Below are 12,306 nucleotides of genomic sequence, written 5' to 3'. Positions count from 1 at the left end.
GTACCTCTCATGTGCACGGTTCCAAGTGTCGGTACCCCAGGAAACAGAAGGAACCCCTCTGCCCTCCCGGAGCTTGTGTTCTGGCCGGGGAAGTAGGCAGTAAAGAGGTCAACCTATAACATGCCTGATGGTGGCGGCTGCTTTGGAGGAAAACACCTCAGTCGGGGATGTTGTGCTTCCAAGTGGGGCGGTCGGTGAAGGCCTCACTTGTGACGTAGCGTTTGAGCAGATGCCTGAAGGGTGGGAACAAGCCGTTCAGGCGTCAGGGGAACAGACAGCAGGTAAAGGCGCTTGCACTCGTCAAGAAGAAGCGAGGCCAGTGTGGCTGGGATGTGTGACGAGGAGGAGAGTGCTGGAAAATGAGGACAGGCCAGACCCTGTAGGACTCCCAAGGACAGTGGCTTTAACCCTGAGGGATGAGGCCATTGGAGCAGACGAGTGGCATATCTGACTTCTGTTTTTAAAAGGATGGCTCTGGCTGCTGGGGTGGGTGGGCCGTACAGGGAAGGGCAGAGGCAGGAGGCCAGCTAAGAGATTCACACTGTTTCCAGTGGGGGGATGATGCCAGCTTAGAGCAGAGTGGCTGTGCTGAAAGTGGGGAGCAGCAGTTTGAGATGAGTGGAAGAAGAGCTGGGAGGATTTGTGTTGTGGGGTGCACAGTAAGCAGAGCCAAGGGTGACTCCAAAGTTTTGGTCCAAGCAGTAGGGTGATTGGTGGCACCATTTTCCTGAAGTGGAGGAAGGCTGTGGGAGGAGCAGGTCGGGCAGGGTTGGCTGTTGCTGTTGAGGTGCCTGGTGAACGAACACGGAGGTGTGGGCCAGGCAGTTGAGAGGAAGAGAGGTCCAGACTGCAGATAGACGTCGGGGCACTGTCAGCCACGGATGGCAGCTAAGGCAGGAGCCAAGGTGAGAGCACCAGGAGAATGAGAATGGAGACACACAAAAGAGGTCCAGCACCAGCCTGGGGCCTCTGAGCCATGGGGAAACTTGAGGAGCAACTGGTGGGGAGGAGGAGGAGGGAGGGGGAGGAGGAGGAGGGATCTGAGAGCTGGCCCAGTGGTCTAGCTCTGTGCGTCTCACATGGTAACCTGCTATAGAATCCCGCCCAGAAACTTGCTTAACAAGCAGACTTCTAGGGGCAGCCCAGGTGGCTCAGCGGTTTAGCGCTGCCTTCAGCCCAGGGCCTGATTCTTGAGACCCCGGATTGAGTCCCACGTCAGGCTCCCTGCATGGAGCCTGCTTTTCCTTCTGGTCTCTGCCTCTCTCTCTCACATGTTATTACTCTCATGAATAAATAAATTAAAAAAAAAAAAAAACCCAAGCCGACTTCTACCTATACCAAGAGATCCCAATTCTGAAATACCTCATAGGGTGGGCTACAATATTGCAACAAGTAGGCTCCCCAAACAGAGGTCTGTTTCTCTGGGGTAAGGTGTCCCAGCCAGCACCTTTATCATGCTCCAGGGCACACTCGAGGGCATACGGTTGTTGTATTTTGTAGATAGGCATGGTCCCCACCCGGACTGAACTGTCTGGGGACGGGAACTGTCTGGCAACTTGGGATTCCCCCCCCCCCACCACATACACACAGTAGAATGAGGCACAGGGCTCTGCATACAGCAGGTGCTGAATTAATGCTGACTAAGGAGTGAAGGGTGGACATGCGTGGATATTAAGTGGTTATTGATGTGTCAGGCACTGTGTGAATTAACACATTTGATCTTCACTCCAAGCCTTGGAGGCAGGTACTATTATTGTCCAATGTTCTGGATGAGGACGAGATGACACAGGTAAGGGACTGAACCGGCGGTGCCTGACTCCAGAGCTGGTCTCCCGGCTGTGCTGCCTCTCACCCAGACCTCCGTCTTGGGGTCGGGTGGGGTGTTGGTACATTTTCCTCTGGCCATGACACAGGGTGAAGAGCACTGGATTTGGAGTCAGGAAGCCTGGAGTGACATTCCTGCTCTACCACGTGCCATCCGTGCGTGATTTGGGGCAAGTTGCTTGACAGCTCGGGCCCCGGGTACTTCATCCCAGAGGTGACGATGCTAATATTGCCACAGGGTTCGTGTGAGGACTGGGTACGATGTTGTATGTAAAAATAGAAACTGCTAAGTACTGGTGTGTGTAAGTGGTAGTGTTATTATGATTATCTTGAAAAACATCAAACCGTGGAACCCCTAAGATTACCCAAAAAAGTTGTCGGAGGGCTGTAGATCGGAGGAAACCCAACAGGCCTTGCTGCAACCAAAATAGTGCCCCCGTACACATTTTTATTTACTGATGTTTCTGCGTGAGATTTGGTTTGATGAGTTTCAGTTTTTAAAAAGCTGCGACACCCTTGGCTAGCCGATCCCCTAAGCCCTCTCACAGTTGACTGGCTCAGTTGTTGGGGGGGAAAGCCATTTTTTCAAATTCTTTCTCTTTCTCTTGGGAAACCACCCCCCCCCCCACGCTCCCTTCCTTCTCTCCCTCTTCTGCCGTCCTGATCCCAAGAACCCGACATCCAGGGTTGTGTGAGGGGCTACAGCGTTGGGTGAGGGGGACTCTAGGATGCCCACCCAGGTGTGGCCTGGGCGTCTGCAGTACACCTGGAGTAGCAGACCTCAGGAAGCTTCTAGGCTGTATACTGCCACAGTACAGAGCTGGCATGAGAGGGTCACCTCGGGTTCCATCCACTTCCTCCCTGGGCCCGGGGCCAGAGCTGGCCTCGCCGCTGGTCAGGAGTGGATTGTTCTGTCTGCCTCTCGCACATTGACCCGTGGCCCAGCCACAGCCTCTCCTGGCTCTGAGGCAGTGGGCAGCAGTGTGTCCACGTCTGTGGTCAGCTTTGGAGCTGTGACCCTGGCACAGAGGCAGCTGTGCATGAGCCTGTGGGAGAGATGGGGCATGGCTAGAGTGATGTTGGCCTTTGGTAGCTAAAAGCCACCGAAAGGTCAGGCCGAGACTTCTGAATCCACCTGGCACGTTTGTTCTGTATCCTGTCTAGGGAAGTCTCAGGCCTCTCCCCTTTCCCCGGAGCACCCATAGGCCAGGGAGGGTGGGCCTGGGCCAAGGCTTTTGAATTCCGAGCCTGGTCTCAACCCCTTGTCCAAGCTGCCACATGGCTCCACCAGCCGGGCCCCTGGGCTCCTCGTCTCCCTGCGTATGGGAGAAGACAGGATGGTTGGGAAGGGAGAGGGTGAGAAGACCGTAAGGCTGCAATGATGCTCCAGGACGCCATGAAGTAGGGACCCCCACCCACATTTGGAAAGAAGTCTGGTTGGGATGCGGTGGCCTTTCCCAGGAGGAGTGGTGGGAGTTTGGCAGGAATGAGGGACAGAGGCTGACCCAGGCTCAGGGGAGTCCCGCAGGGAGCCCTGCAGAAGCGTGGTCGGGGCGGGGAGAAGACCACACAGCACAGTGTCCCCACGGCCAAGGGCTCAGGGGGTTTCAAGGAGGAAGTACTAAATGCCACATAAAGGGCAGGAGGGCCGTGATTTAGGGCAGGCTAATTGGCAAGTCTGCTTGTGTGATTACAGTTTAGGTCGTTGAACTAATATAATACACTTTTCCAAACTCCCTAGGGCACCCCCCTCCCCCCCAACACCCAGATGATTCGGGCCCCCCAGCTTATTCAAGGGCAGGGTACAGAGAACTGGGGGAGGAGGCAAGGCTGCAGGGAGGTGCCTGTGGGATCCTAAGGGGGACGCAGGCCTGCAGGCACTGACCTGGACCCAGGAAGGGAAGGTGGGGGAGGGGGAGAGGGAAGGGGGCCCGTGGGGGTGCTGGTGGGAGGAAGTGTGATGGGGGGGGTGCAGGGGGTGGCGTGAAGACCCCCAGCCCCTCAGTGCTGCATCACTCTTTTCCCCATCAGTGTCTGCGTACAGCAGGCCCTCAGCAAAGGATGGATTTACAAAAAGTGATTGAGTGAATGAACTTTTTTTTTTTAAGATTTTATTTTTGTATTCATGAGAAACATACAGAGAGAGGCAGAGACGTAGTCAGAGGGAGAAGCAGGCCTCATGCAAGGAGCCTGATATGGGACTCGATCCTGGGACCACGGGATCACGCCCTGAGAGGAAGGCAGACGCCCAACTGCTGGGCCACCAGACATCCCGAGTGGATGAACTTTTGGTGGGGGTGAGTCCGGTGTAACCCTGAATTCGGAATAAGGCATCGGGTGAAGTGAGGAGGAGAACGAGAGAGGAAAAAGGCAGCTGTGGGGGGAGGAAGAGCAGTTAGCTTAGTTAAGGGTCCCCGACGAGGGGGAGCAGCACCCAGTGTTGGGGAGGGGCTGGCTGGTATCTGGGGAATTCATGGAAATAGGTGCAACTTCTGCATAAGGAGTGAAGATGAGTCGGCGGGGCGCCGAGCCCACCCACAAGGCTGTCGTGTGCTGACTATAGGGGAAGGGACAGCGGGCGGGCTCCCAGGGCTCCACTCAGTGATCAGAACTGCCACTCATCGCCACACTTTGGGCCAGCCAGGGGATGGCGGGTAGGAATATAGGGATGCAGAAAGAGCAAAGTGTGGGAATATAGGGATGCAGAAAGAGCAAAGTGCGTTCCCAGCAAACGAGTGAGCGAGGAAACACATACAAGCATGAAAAAGACGGAGGAAGGGGCACCTGGGTGGCTCTGCGGTTGGACGTCTGCCTGCCTTCGGCTCCGGGCGTGATCCTGGGGTCCTGGGATGGAATTCCACATCCGGGTCCCCTCCGGAAGCCTGCTCCTCCCTCTGCCTGTGTCTCTGCCTCTCTCTCTCTGTGTCTTTCATGAATAAATAAATAAAATCTGGAAAAAAAAAAAAAAAAGGACACAGGAAGCTAAAGGGGAATATTTAGGGAGGTTGCACTGAGGTGGAGGGGGGACCAAGGTCATGGTCTCCTACGTGAAGGGGTGTCTTCAGGAAAAGGGCCTGGGCTCTCTCCCTGTGGTCCCAAATGGCTCCCAGCCTCCCCCCCTCGTTGCCCTCATTCTTCCCCATCTCAGTGGACAGCAGCACCTCCATGTAGGTGTTGAGGCCCAATCCTGACATCAGGGCATCAGCCTCCGGTCCTCCCTGCCTCCAAGCCTCATATGCAGTCACTTGATGCTCCATTTCCCTGCCACCACCATAGTCCAGGTCCATGCTGTCTTCCCCGACGGCTGCACTGTGTCCTGCCTGCTGTCCCCTGCGCACCCCTGCACGCCGGCCCTGACCGTCGGCTCTCTGTGCCGCATCCGGTGTGGTCTCTCCAGCCCCAAGGCAGACACTGCCATTAGCTCCCTGAATACCCATGCTGCTTCCCGTTCCTTTGATCTCAGAACAAACCCAGACTTTCCTGTGGGCGACCAGGCCCATGTGATCTGGCTTCTTCCCTATCTCCCCCAGTCCTTCCTCTTGTCCCTGACATTAGGCAACACGGGCCTCCTCTCTGTTTCTCAAACACGCCAAGGCCTTTCCCAGAACTGGCCGCTACCCTTGCTGCCCTCTGCCTGCAGCGTCGGTCCTGCTACTCCTCACCCTTGCTCCTTCTCATCCTCCCCTCGCTGTTCAAGTATCACCCCCTCCATGAGGCCTTCCTGTCTGCAGAGGCTGCTTCTGTTTCTCTACCTTCACACCCTGTTCGTTTCCTTTAGAGGACTTGTCACGGTTTGTAACGGCCTCCTTTGTTGTCACTCCCTTGTCTCCTCCGTGAGACTGTACAAGCCTCACGGGAGTAGGCTTGAGCCCTCTCTCTCTTGTTCTTCCCTGGCTCCCAGAGCCTGATACAGTGCCCCCGCCCCCGCCGTCAGTCAGGTTATCCTCGGGGTGGGAGGATATTGATGGAGGGGCTCTGGGGCAAATGCTTAATAATAATAATTGCCCTCATAGCACTTCCTGTGTACCCCCATTAGAAGCTCTTCATGCATAGGGAGGGTGAGCAAACTTGTTCTGTAAAGAACCAAGTAAGAAGTATTTTAGGCTTCGGGCCGTATGGTCTGTGGCACAACTGCTCAACTTGGCTGTGGTGGCAAAAAACAAATAACAACAACAACAACAACAAACACAAAAAGCCAACCCCAACCATAGATGATATGTAAACAAATGAACGTGGCTGTGTTCTGGTAGAACTTTATTTACAAAGGCAAGTGGCAGGGCCGGCTGACTCGTGACATATAGTATTAGCTTAGTTAATCTTCAGGGATTCTGTGAGATAGCTACGATTATCATTATCAATATTTTTTAGCTGAAAAAAACTGAGAAGCGTAGAGACCGAGCTCTTCAGGGATATAATACAGCTCTTCAGGGATATAATCAGGATTTGTGCCCAGGCAGGTGGATTCCAGAGTCCATGGGGGTGGGCACCGTACCACACTGCCTCTGAGCAGGCTTTGTAGAAGCAGAGAGGGACCCCAGCACCTCCTTATCGCCTGTGGGCCCCACTGCTTTCTGGCCGTGGGACCTCTCCACGTTTCCTCGTTCAACAAGCTGGGGATGCGTACATCATAAGGTTGCTGTCGGGATTGAAACGAGACCATGTAGGGACGCCTGGGTGGCTCAGTGGTTGAGCATCTGCCTTTGGTTCAGCGTGTGATCCCAGGGTCCTGGGATCAAGTCCCACATTGGGCTCCCCCAGGGAGCCTGCTTCTCTGTCTGCCTGTGTCTCTGCCTCTCTCTCTGTGTCTCTCATGAATAAATAAAATCTTTCAAAAAAAAATCAAGACCATGTAGGTAAATTACCTGGCTCTGAGCCTAGACATAGCCTCACTGAGTGTAATCCTGACCTATAGCCAATTCCAATCCTTAGGTGCCATTCACATCTTTCCGTATCGTCCCCTTGGCATCTGCCCGCCTCCTTCAGATTTACCCTAGTGTGTCTTCACGGCCCTCCTTCCAGTGAAGTCTCCCAGTAATCCTAGAGTTCCCCTATTTAAAGAAACACCGACAGTGCTCTGGGGCTGGCTCTGAGGACCTGGATACTGATGAGGACAGCCCCTCCCCGAGGAGCTGGCCCAGGACAGCAGGGAGGGCTGGAAAAGGATTGGCACTGAGGCTGGAGGGGAGAGACTGGAGTCAAAGCTTCCTCCAGGGGAAGCTTTCATGTGGGAAGATCAGTAGCCTTCTAATTTGGGGGGGGGGGGATGGGGGGTTTAAATGCAGAGAGCAAATCTGAAAGGTCTGCTGCAGCATCACTTGGAGCCAGGTGGATTCAGGCTGGGTTCTGAGGCTTCCCTGTGAGCACAATTGATGTTGAGGAAGCAGCTGGCACAGGGTACATGTGGGTCAGGCACTGCGGGGGGGGGGGGGGGGGGGCAGGGATGCCCTTCCGCCCCGGAACCCCCTGTTCTTCACCAGCCATGGTTTGCTGCCCTCCCAGTAAAATGAGGAACCAGGGGTTTCCTGACAGCTTGGAGAGAAATCACACTTCTCTTCAAAGGAATTAAAATCTTACGCCCATCATTTGTCCTGCATCCAAGAAAACCCTCTCCCGGGAAAGGATAAGGAAAAGAAAGAACGAAAAAAATACCCCCAGACCTTTGCCTGTGCAACGCCAAAGCCAGCCATCCCGTGGACAGGCAGCAGGTCGGGAGGCTGTCGTCACCTACTGTCTTGGCTGTCGTGGTGTCACCTGGCCTTTGCATGGTCTCCCTCCCACGTTACGCCTGATAGAAAATGGCCTCGTTACTTCTGCGTTTTTCCAAGGCCCTTCCTCTTTGTCTAACCTACATGGTTAAAGGTTATTGAAAATAAAACCAGTTTCGCTCAGAAGTCACATATTGACGTATTGTTGTTGTGTTAAGCTCTGGAAACGTTAGAGAGGAAGAGAAGGTCAAGGGTTGGAGCAGAGGCCTAGCTGTTGTCGTGAGAGGTTGCGTCTTCCAAGGAAAGCTCTTTCTGGGCCATTGCAGACAGAGGCTCTGGTGACCACTTTCAATGCAAGTCCCTTCTCCCTCAGACCATGTGGATAACCTCCTAGAGTGTCTTTCTTCCTCTTCTTCCTCCTCCTCCTCCTCCTCTTTCTTCTTCTTCTTCTCCTTCTCCTCCTCCTCCTCTTTCCTGGTAGTAACTGTTCTCCCTAGAAGAGCAGAATCTCAGAATTCAAGGGCCAGCTGGTGAGCACATGCTGAGGGGTTGGCTGAGCTCATGCACAGATTCCAGAGTCTTCTTGAGTCACTGCATCTTGGAGTTAACATTTTAACTTCTCCTCATCACTAACCGTGTCCCCCTCCCCCCTTTGATTTCAGGCCAGAACCGGTTGTGGGCTCTCGGGAGGGTCTGGGGAAGAACCTACTAGCACCTGCCCCCCTGTTGCTGAATGTGAACGTCAGTCAGGGAGTTGGCTCCTTATGCTTCTGGCGAGGCCTGAATGGAGCTGAGAAATGGGAAGTTTGCCTTCTAGAAGCCCAGCCTATGATTGGTAACTTTCATCGGCCAGTTCAGGGCTGCCCCTCCATTGCCCACAGTGCAAGGACCATCCTGGGGCTCCTGGCCAGCCTTTGTGCCCCTGACTTGTCACCCGGCCCTGTAAGTCCCACCTGTCAGACGAAGCGGTCTCTCCTGACTCTGCCGCTCTCAGGATCCTCGCTCACAAAGGAGCCCCGGGGAACACTGCAAGCCTCTCAAACCCTCCCCTCTGTACCCTTACCAAGAACCCCTGGACCCTAGAAGTCATTAGCAGGAGGGATCCAGGACCTAGTGAGGGGTGCAGGGTCACACAAGGCTGAGGGGGAAGCAGCACCTGTTAAATCCCAAGTAGGAAGCAAGGAAGGGCTGCTCTGTAGCCACAGGTGTGCGTGGGAAGGGCGGACGTCAATACGGGCGTCAGAGAATTTTCCCATCGCTGTCTCTCTGGGATGTCTTCTCTCTCCAGATCTTATTTCCTTAGCACAGATCTAAACCTATTATGTCAAATGCCATCACTAAAATGACATCTGAATTATTTGTAAAGTAAAAAATAATAATAATGCCCTGAGCAATTTAAAAACAATTATTGATCCCACAAAGCAAGTGTGGCCACTCCTAGAAACCACATCATTTATTCTGGAAGAGATGTTAGATGTCACTTGCCTGGCCCACCTCCACCCGCTCAAGACTAAGGGACCCCAACCTCGATATGTCCCCTACCCACATCCTTGCTGCTTTCCTTCTCTCCTTCATCCTCTCCCATTGGTGCCATCGATTATCAGTCTTCCAGACGAACCTCGGATTCATCCTCCACTGTCCTGTCCTTCAGCCCTTGCACTGAACCCATTTCTAAATCTCTGCATTTTACCTCAAAAATGCCTCACAAACATGGCTTCTCTCTGCCCCTGCCTTGACTCAGGCCACTGTCATCCTCCTTCGGTCTGGATGGGGTCCAGGTACTAGCCTCTTCCCTAAACTCCCTGCGTGGACCTGTCCTGAATGTTTAGCATCCCTAAAACTACCAAAACCATGGGGCAATATTTAGAACTTCCAACTGTGGCATTCATTCGGGGCTCTTCACGCGATGCTCCTCCCCTCTCTCCACATTACATGTCACAGAGACCTTTCTAGTGGTTTCTGACAGGAATTCCTTAAACAGAAATCGGCTTACGCAGGTGATGGCAAAGCTGGGAAGCTGAGAGGAAGATTCGGGGTGAAGCAACTCAGAGATGAGTCCTGGCAGGAGGCGGCCCACCTCCACCCCCCCTAGAGCTTAGGGGCTGGGGATTACCCTCAGCTGGCCTGGCAGGAGCTAGGCCACACAGCCAGGGGCCATCTGGTGGTGAGGGAAGCCATGGAGGAGATCCATGGGAGACAAATACTCTGGCTTCTCCCTTCGGCCCACCCTTCAGTCTCTTGACAGTTCTCTTGTTGGCTGAACCCAGCCAGAAGCCACGGAGCCCAGGAAACAGAGTTTGTGGGGGTCCACCCTCACCCCACCTCGTGATGTAGACCAGAGCAGGAGAGCAGACAGTGGATCTGAGAACAAACGGGCAAATGACTGGCATGTTCCCATCATTCCACTTGAGCTAGAGTTAATTACTAACCATTCCAGAACTTTCGTGATATTCTCGGGGAAATTCTTGTATCTCTTTCATCTCGAAAGGACAAGGGGTACTTTCTTCGTGACCAGCTGAGATGTTTTCTTCTCTGGGAAGTCAACACAGACACCTCGGAAAGCATTAGCTACCCCTCACCTGGGCTTAGTTCTTTTGTACTGCTTGCAACCAGGGCATTATAACGCCTCATTCTTGGATCTGATTGCCGCTGCGTGACTTGGGGACCCTCTGTGGCAGATGTAGTATCATAGATCTCTGCAGTCTTGGGACCCAGTCCAGGACATGCGCATGCTGAGTCCGTGCGGGGATAGACAAATGAGGGAAGTGTGGGGGTGTCTTGTTTAGGGTTGCATGGCTGGTGAGCTGCAGAGCAGGGATGGATGGAGCTCAGGTCTCTGGCCCTGTGCCATTTTCTCTTTCTTTCTTTCTTTCTTTCTTTCTTTCTTTCTTTCTTTCTTTCCTTCTTTCCTTGAGAGAGAGAAAGAGCACACGAGAAGAGGGGAGGGGAAGGGAGGGGTAGAGGGAGAAGGAGAAGGAGACTCCCTGCTCAGCAGGGAGTCTGACATGGGGCTCCATCCCAGGACCCTGAGATCAGGATCGGAGCCCAAGGCAGATGCTTAACCGACTGAGCCACCCAGCCCCCGCCCCACCACCACCATGCCTTTTCACTCAGGAGTTTCATCCACAGTAACTCATAACTCCCAAGAATCAGATCTTGAAACCTCTGGAAGCGTAGTTCCTGGGCTTATGTCTTACAAAGTATAAAGTGATTGGGGTGCCTAGGTGGCTCAGTCAGCTGAACCTCCTACTCTTGGTTTTTGGCTTGGGTCATGATATCAGGGTTGTAGGATCAGGCTCCACACTTGACAAAGGAGTCTCCTTGAGATTCTCACTCCCTCTGCTCCCCCTCCCCCATCCTGCTTGCTCTGTCTCTCTCTTTCTCAAAATAAATAAATAAATCTTTCCCCAAAATGCCCAAAGTTTAAAATCATTTATAAAAACATTCCCAAGTTCTCCAGATCTTCATTAATCTAAACAAGGTATTTGGGATCTTATGGAAGTAGTATGGACATACGGACAATCTACCTTTCTTTCTTTCTTTTTCTTTTCTCCTATCTTTCTTTTTTAAACGTGAAACTGAATTCTGCTAGATGGGTGTCCTTTTTACTGTAACTAAAGCCTAAACTCTTGTCGCTTCAGAATGTTAGACAGTTCATTATGTATTCCCCAAAAATGAATCCAAAGGAATTTGTCAGGAAAGAACTTAAATCCTGACATCCACAGCTTTCCTTTGGAATTCCTAGAAAATTCTCAAGGAAAAGAGGCAGCAATTTAAAAGCTAAAAAATTATGTTGATAAGAAACTCAGTAAGAGTGCTTGAAGAGCATATTGTATGTGATTTTCTTTTATCTTTTTAGGTTCAAGTCCGTAACTTTTCCGCAAGAGGACCTCACTGTGAGTTCCATCAATGGCAGGAATAAGGCACTGTTCACTGCAGTAGGGAGAAATACAAGCTCTCGTAGTAATTTTGATGACTTTCTTTTCTTATTTGCAAGAACTGTACTCTTTTTGCTCTTCCTGTTACATAAGCTATTATACCCAAAGGGGAAAAATTTCAATAAAATGGAACTCATTTATTTCCACTAAATAGCTGCCTGGGAATGTCAGAGTGCTCGCTGGAAATGTTCAATTAATTAGAGAAATATGTTTGTTCGACCAAGAAACAGCAGCCTTTATGGTCATATTACTGGGACTCTCTCATGTCCGTGAACATATTGAGTTGATTCCATTTGGGGGGGGCTCATCATGGGCCCAAAGAAGCTTCAGAGGAAAGACACAGATCCTGCCCTGGGAGAGAGAGATCACAGTTCAGTTTATACACAAGAACACTGTCCTGAAACATCTAAAGTACCTATTGTGTTGCAGAACATAAGTGCTTATTTTGTTAAAAAAAAATCCAATGAGATAAAAACTCAATTTCATAAAAACAAATACTGGGCAAGACAACAGATAAGAGAGTGAACAAGGTCAGTAGATGACTTGTGCATGCTGCCCACAGCTAGTCTAGACACAAAGGTTGGGGGGCAGGGAGCATTGGGTCCTCAGGCCTCTGCAGGCCATTCAGTGGTGTAAGGAGGCCATGGGGGTCACAAGCATGCTGGAACCCCCCGCCCAGTGGTTCCCAGAGTGTGCTGCTGGAGGGCCGGGGGGCTGGAGCAGCTCTTACCAGGAAGGCAGCTAATAGGCTCTTACTTAGTTCAGGTATGTTCAGGCACAGAAGTTGGCAAATTGTACAAATTGGCTTCCCTGAAGCCCTTTCAGGGGACCTGCATGGG

General features: G+C 52.3%; 1 protein-coding gene across 4 annotated transcripts in view; it reads left to right on the top strand.

The window, feature by feature from the left end:
- The window catches only part of TRAF5 (TNF receptor associated factor 5), a 47,866-nt gene that overhangs the window by 10,021 nt on the left and 25,539 nt on the right, over positions 1–12,306 (top strand). Inside the window, exon 1 of one of the 4 annotated variants that reach the window (XM_041757682.1) lies at positions 1,298–4,121. The exons of 2 other annotated variants lie outside the window; for them this stretch is intronic. In XM_041757682.1, the coding sequence (XP_041613616.1) occupies positions 3,913–4,121 (209 nt within the window). In that variant the 5' untranslated portion in view covers positions 1,298–3,912. Of the gene's footprint in view, positions 1–1,297; positions 4,122–12,306 lie in introns of those variants that run through there. One more of the 4 variants, XM_041757715.1, reaches the window with a different exon arrangement.

The sequence above is a fragment of the Vulpes lagopus genome, chromosome 1 (genome assembly GCF_018345385.1).
Source record: "Vulpes lagopus strain Blue_001 chromosome 1, ASM1834538v1, whole genome shotgun sequence".
Taxonomy (NCBI): Eukaryota; Metazoa; Chordata; class Mammalia; order Carnivora; family Canidae; genus Vulpes; species Vulpes lagopus.
Note: the sequence above shows the minus strand (reverse complement) of the source record. Positions and strands in the feature narration are given on the sequence as shown.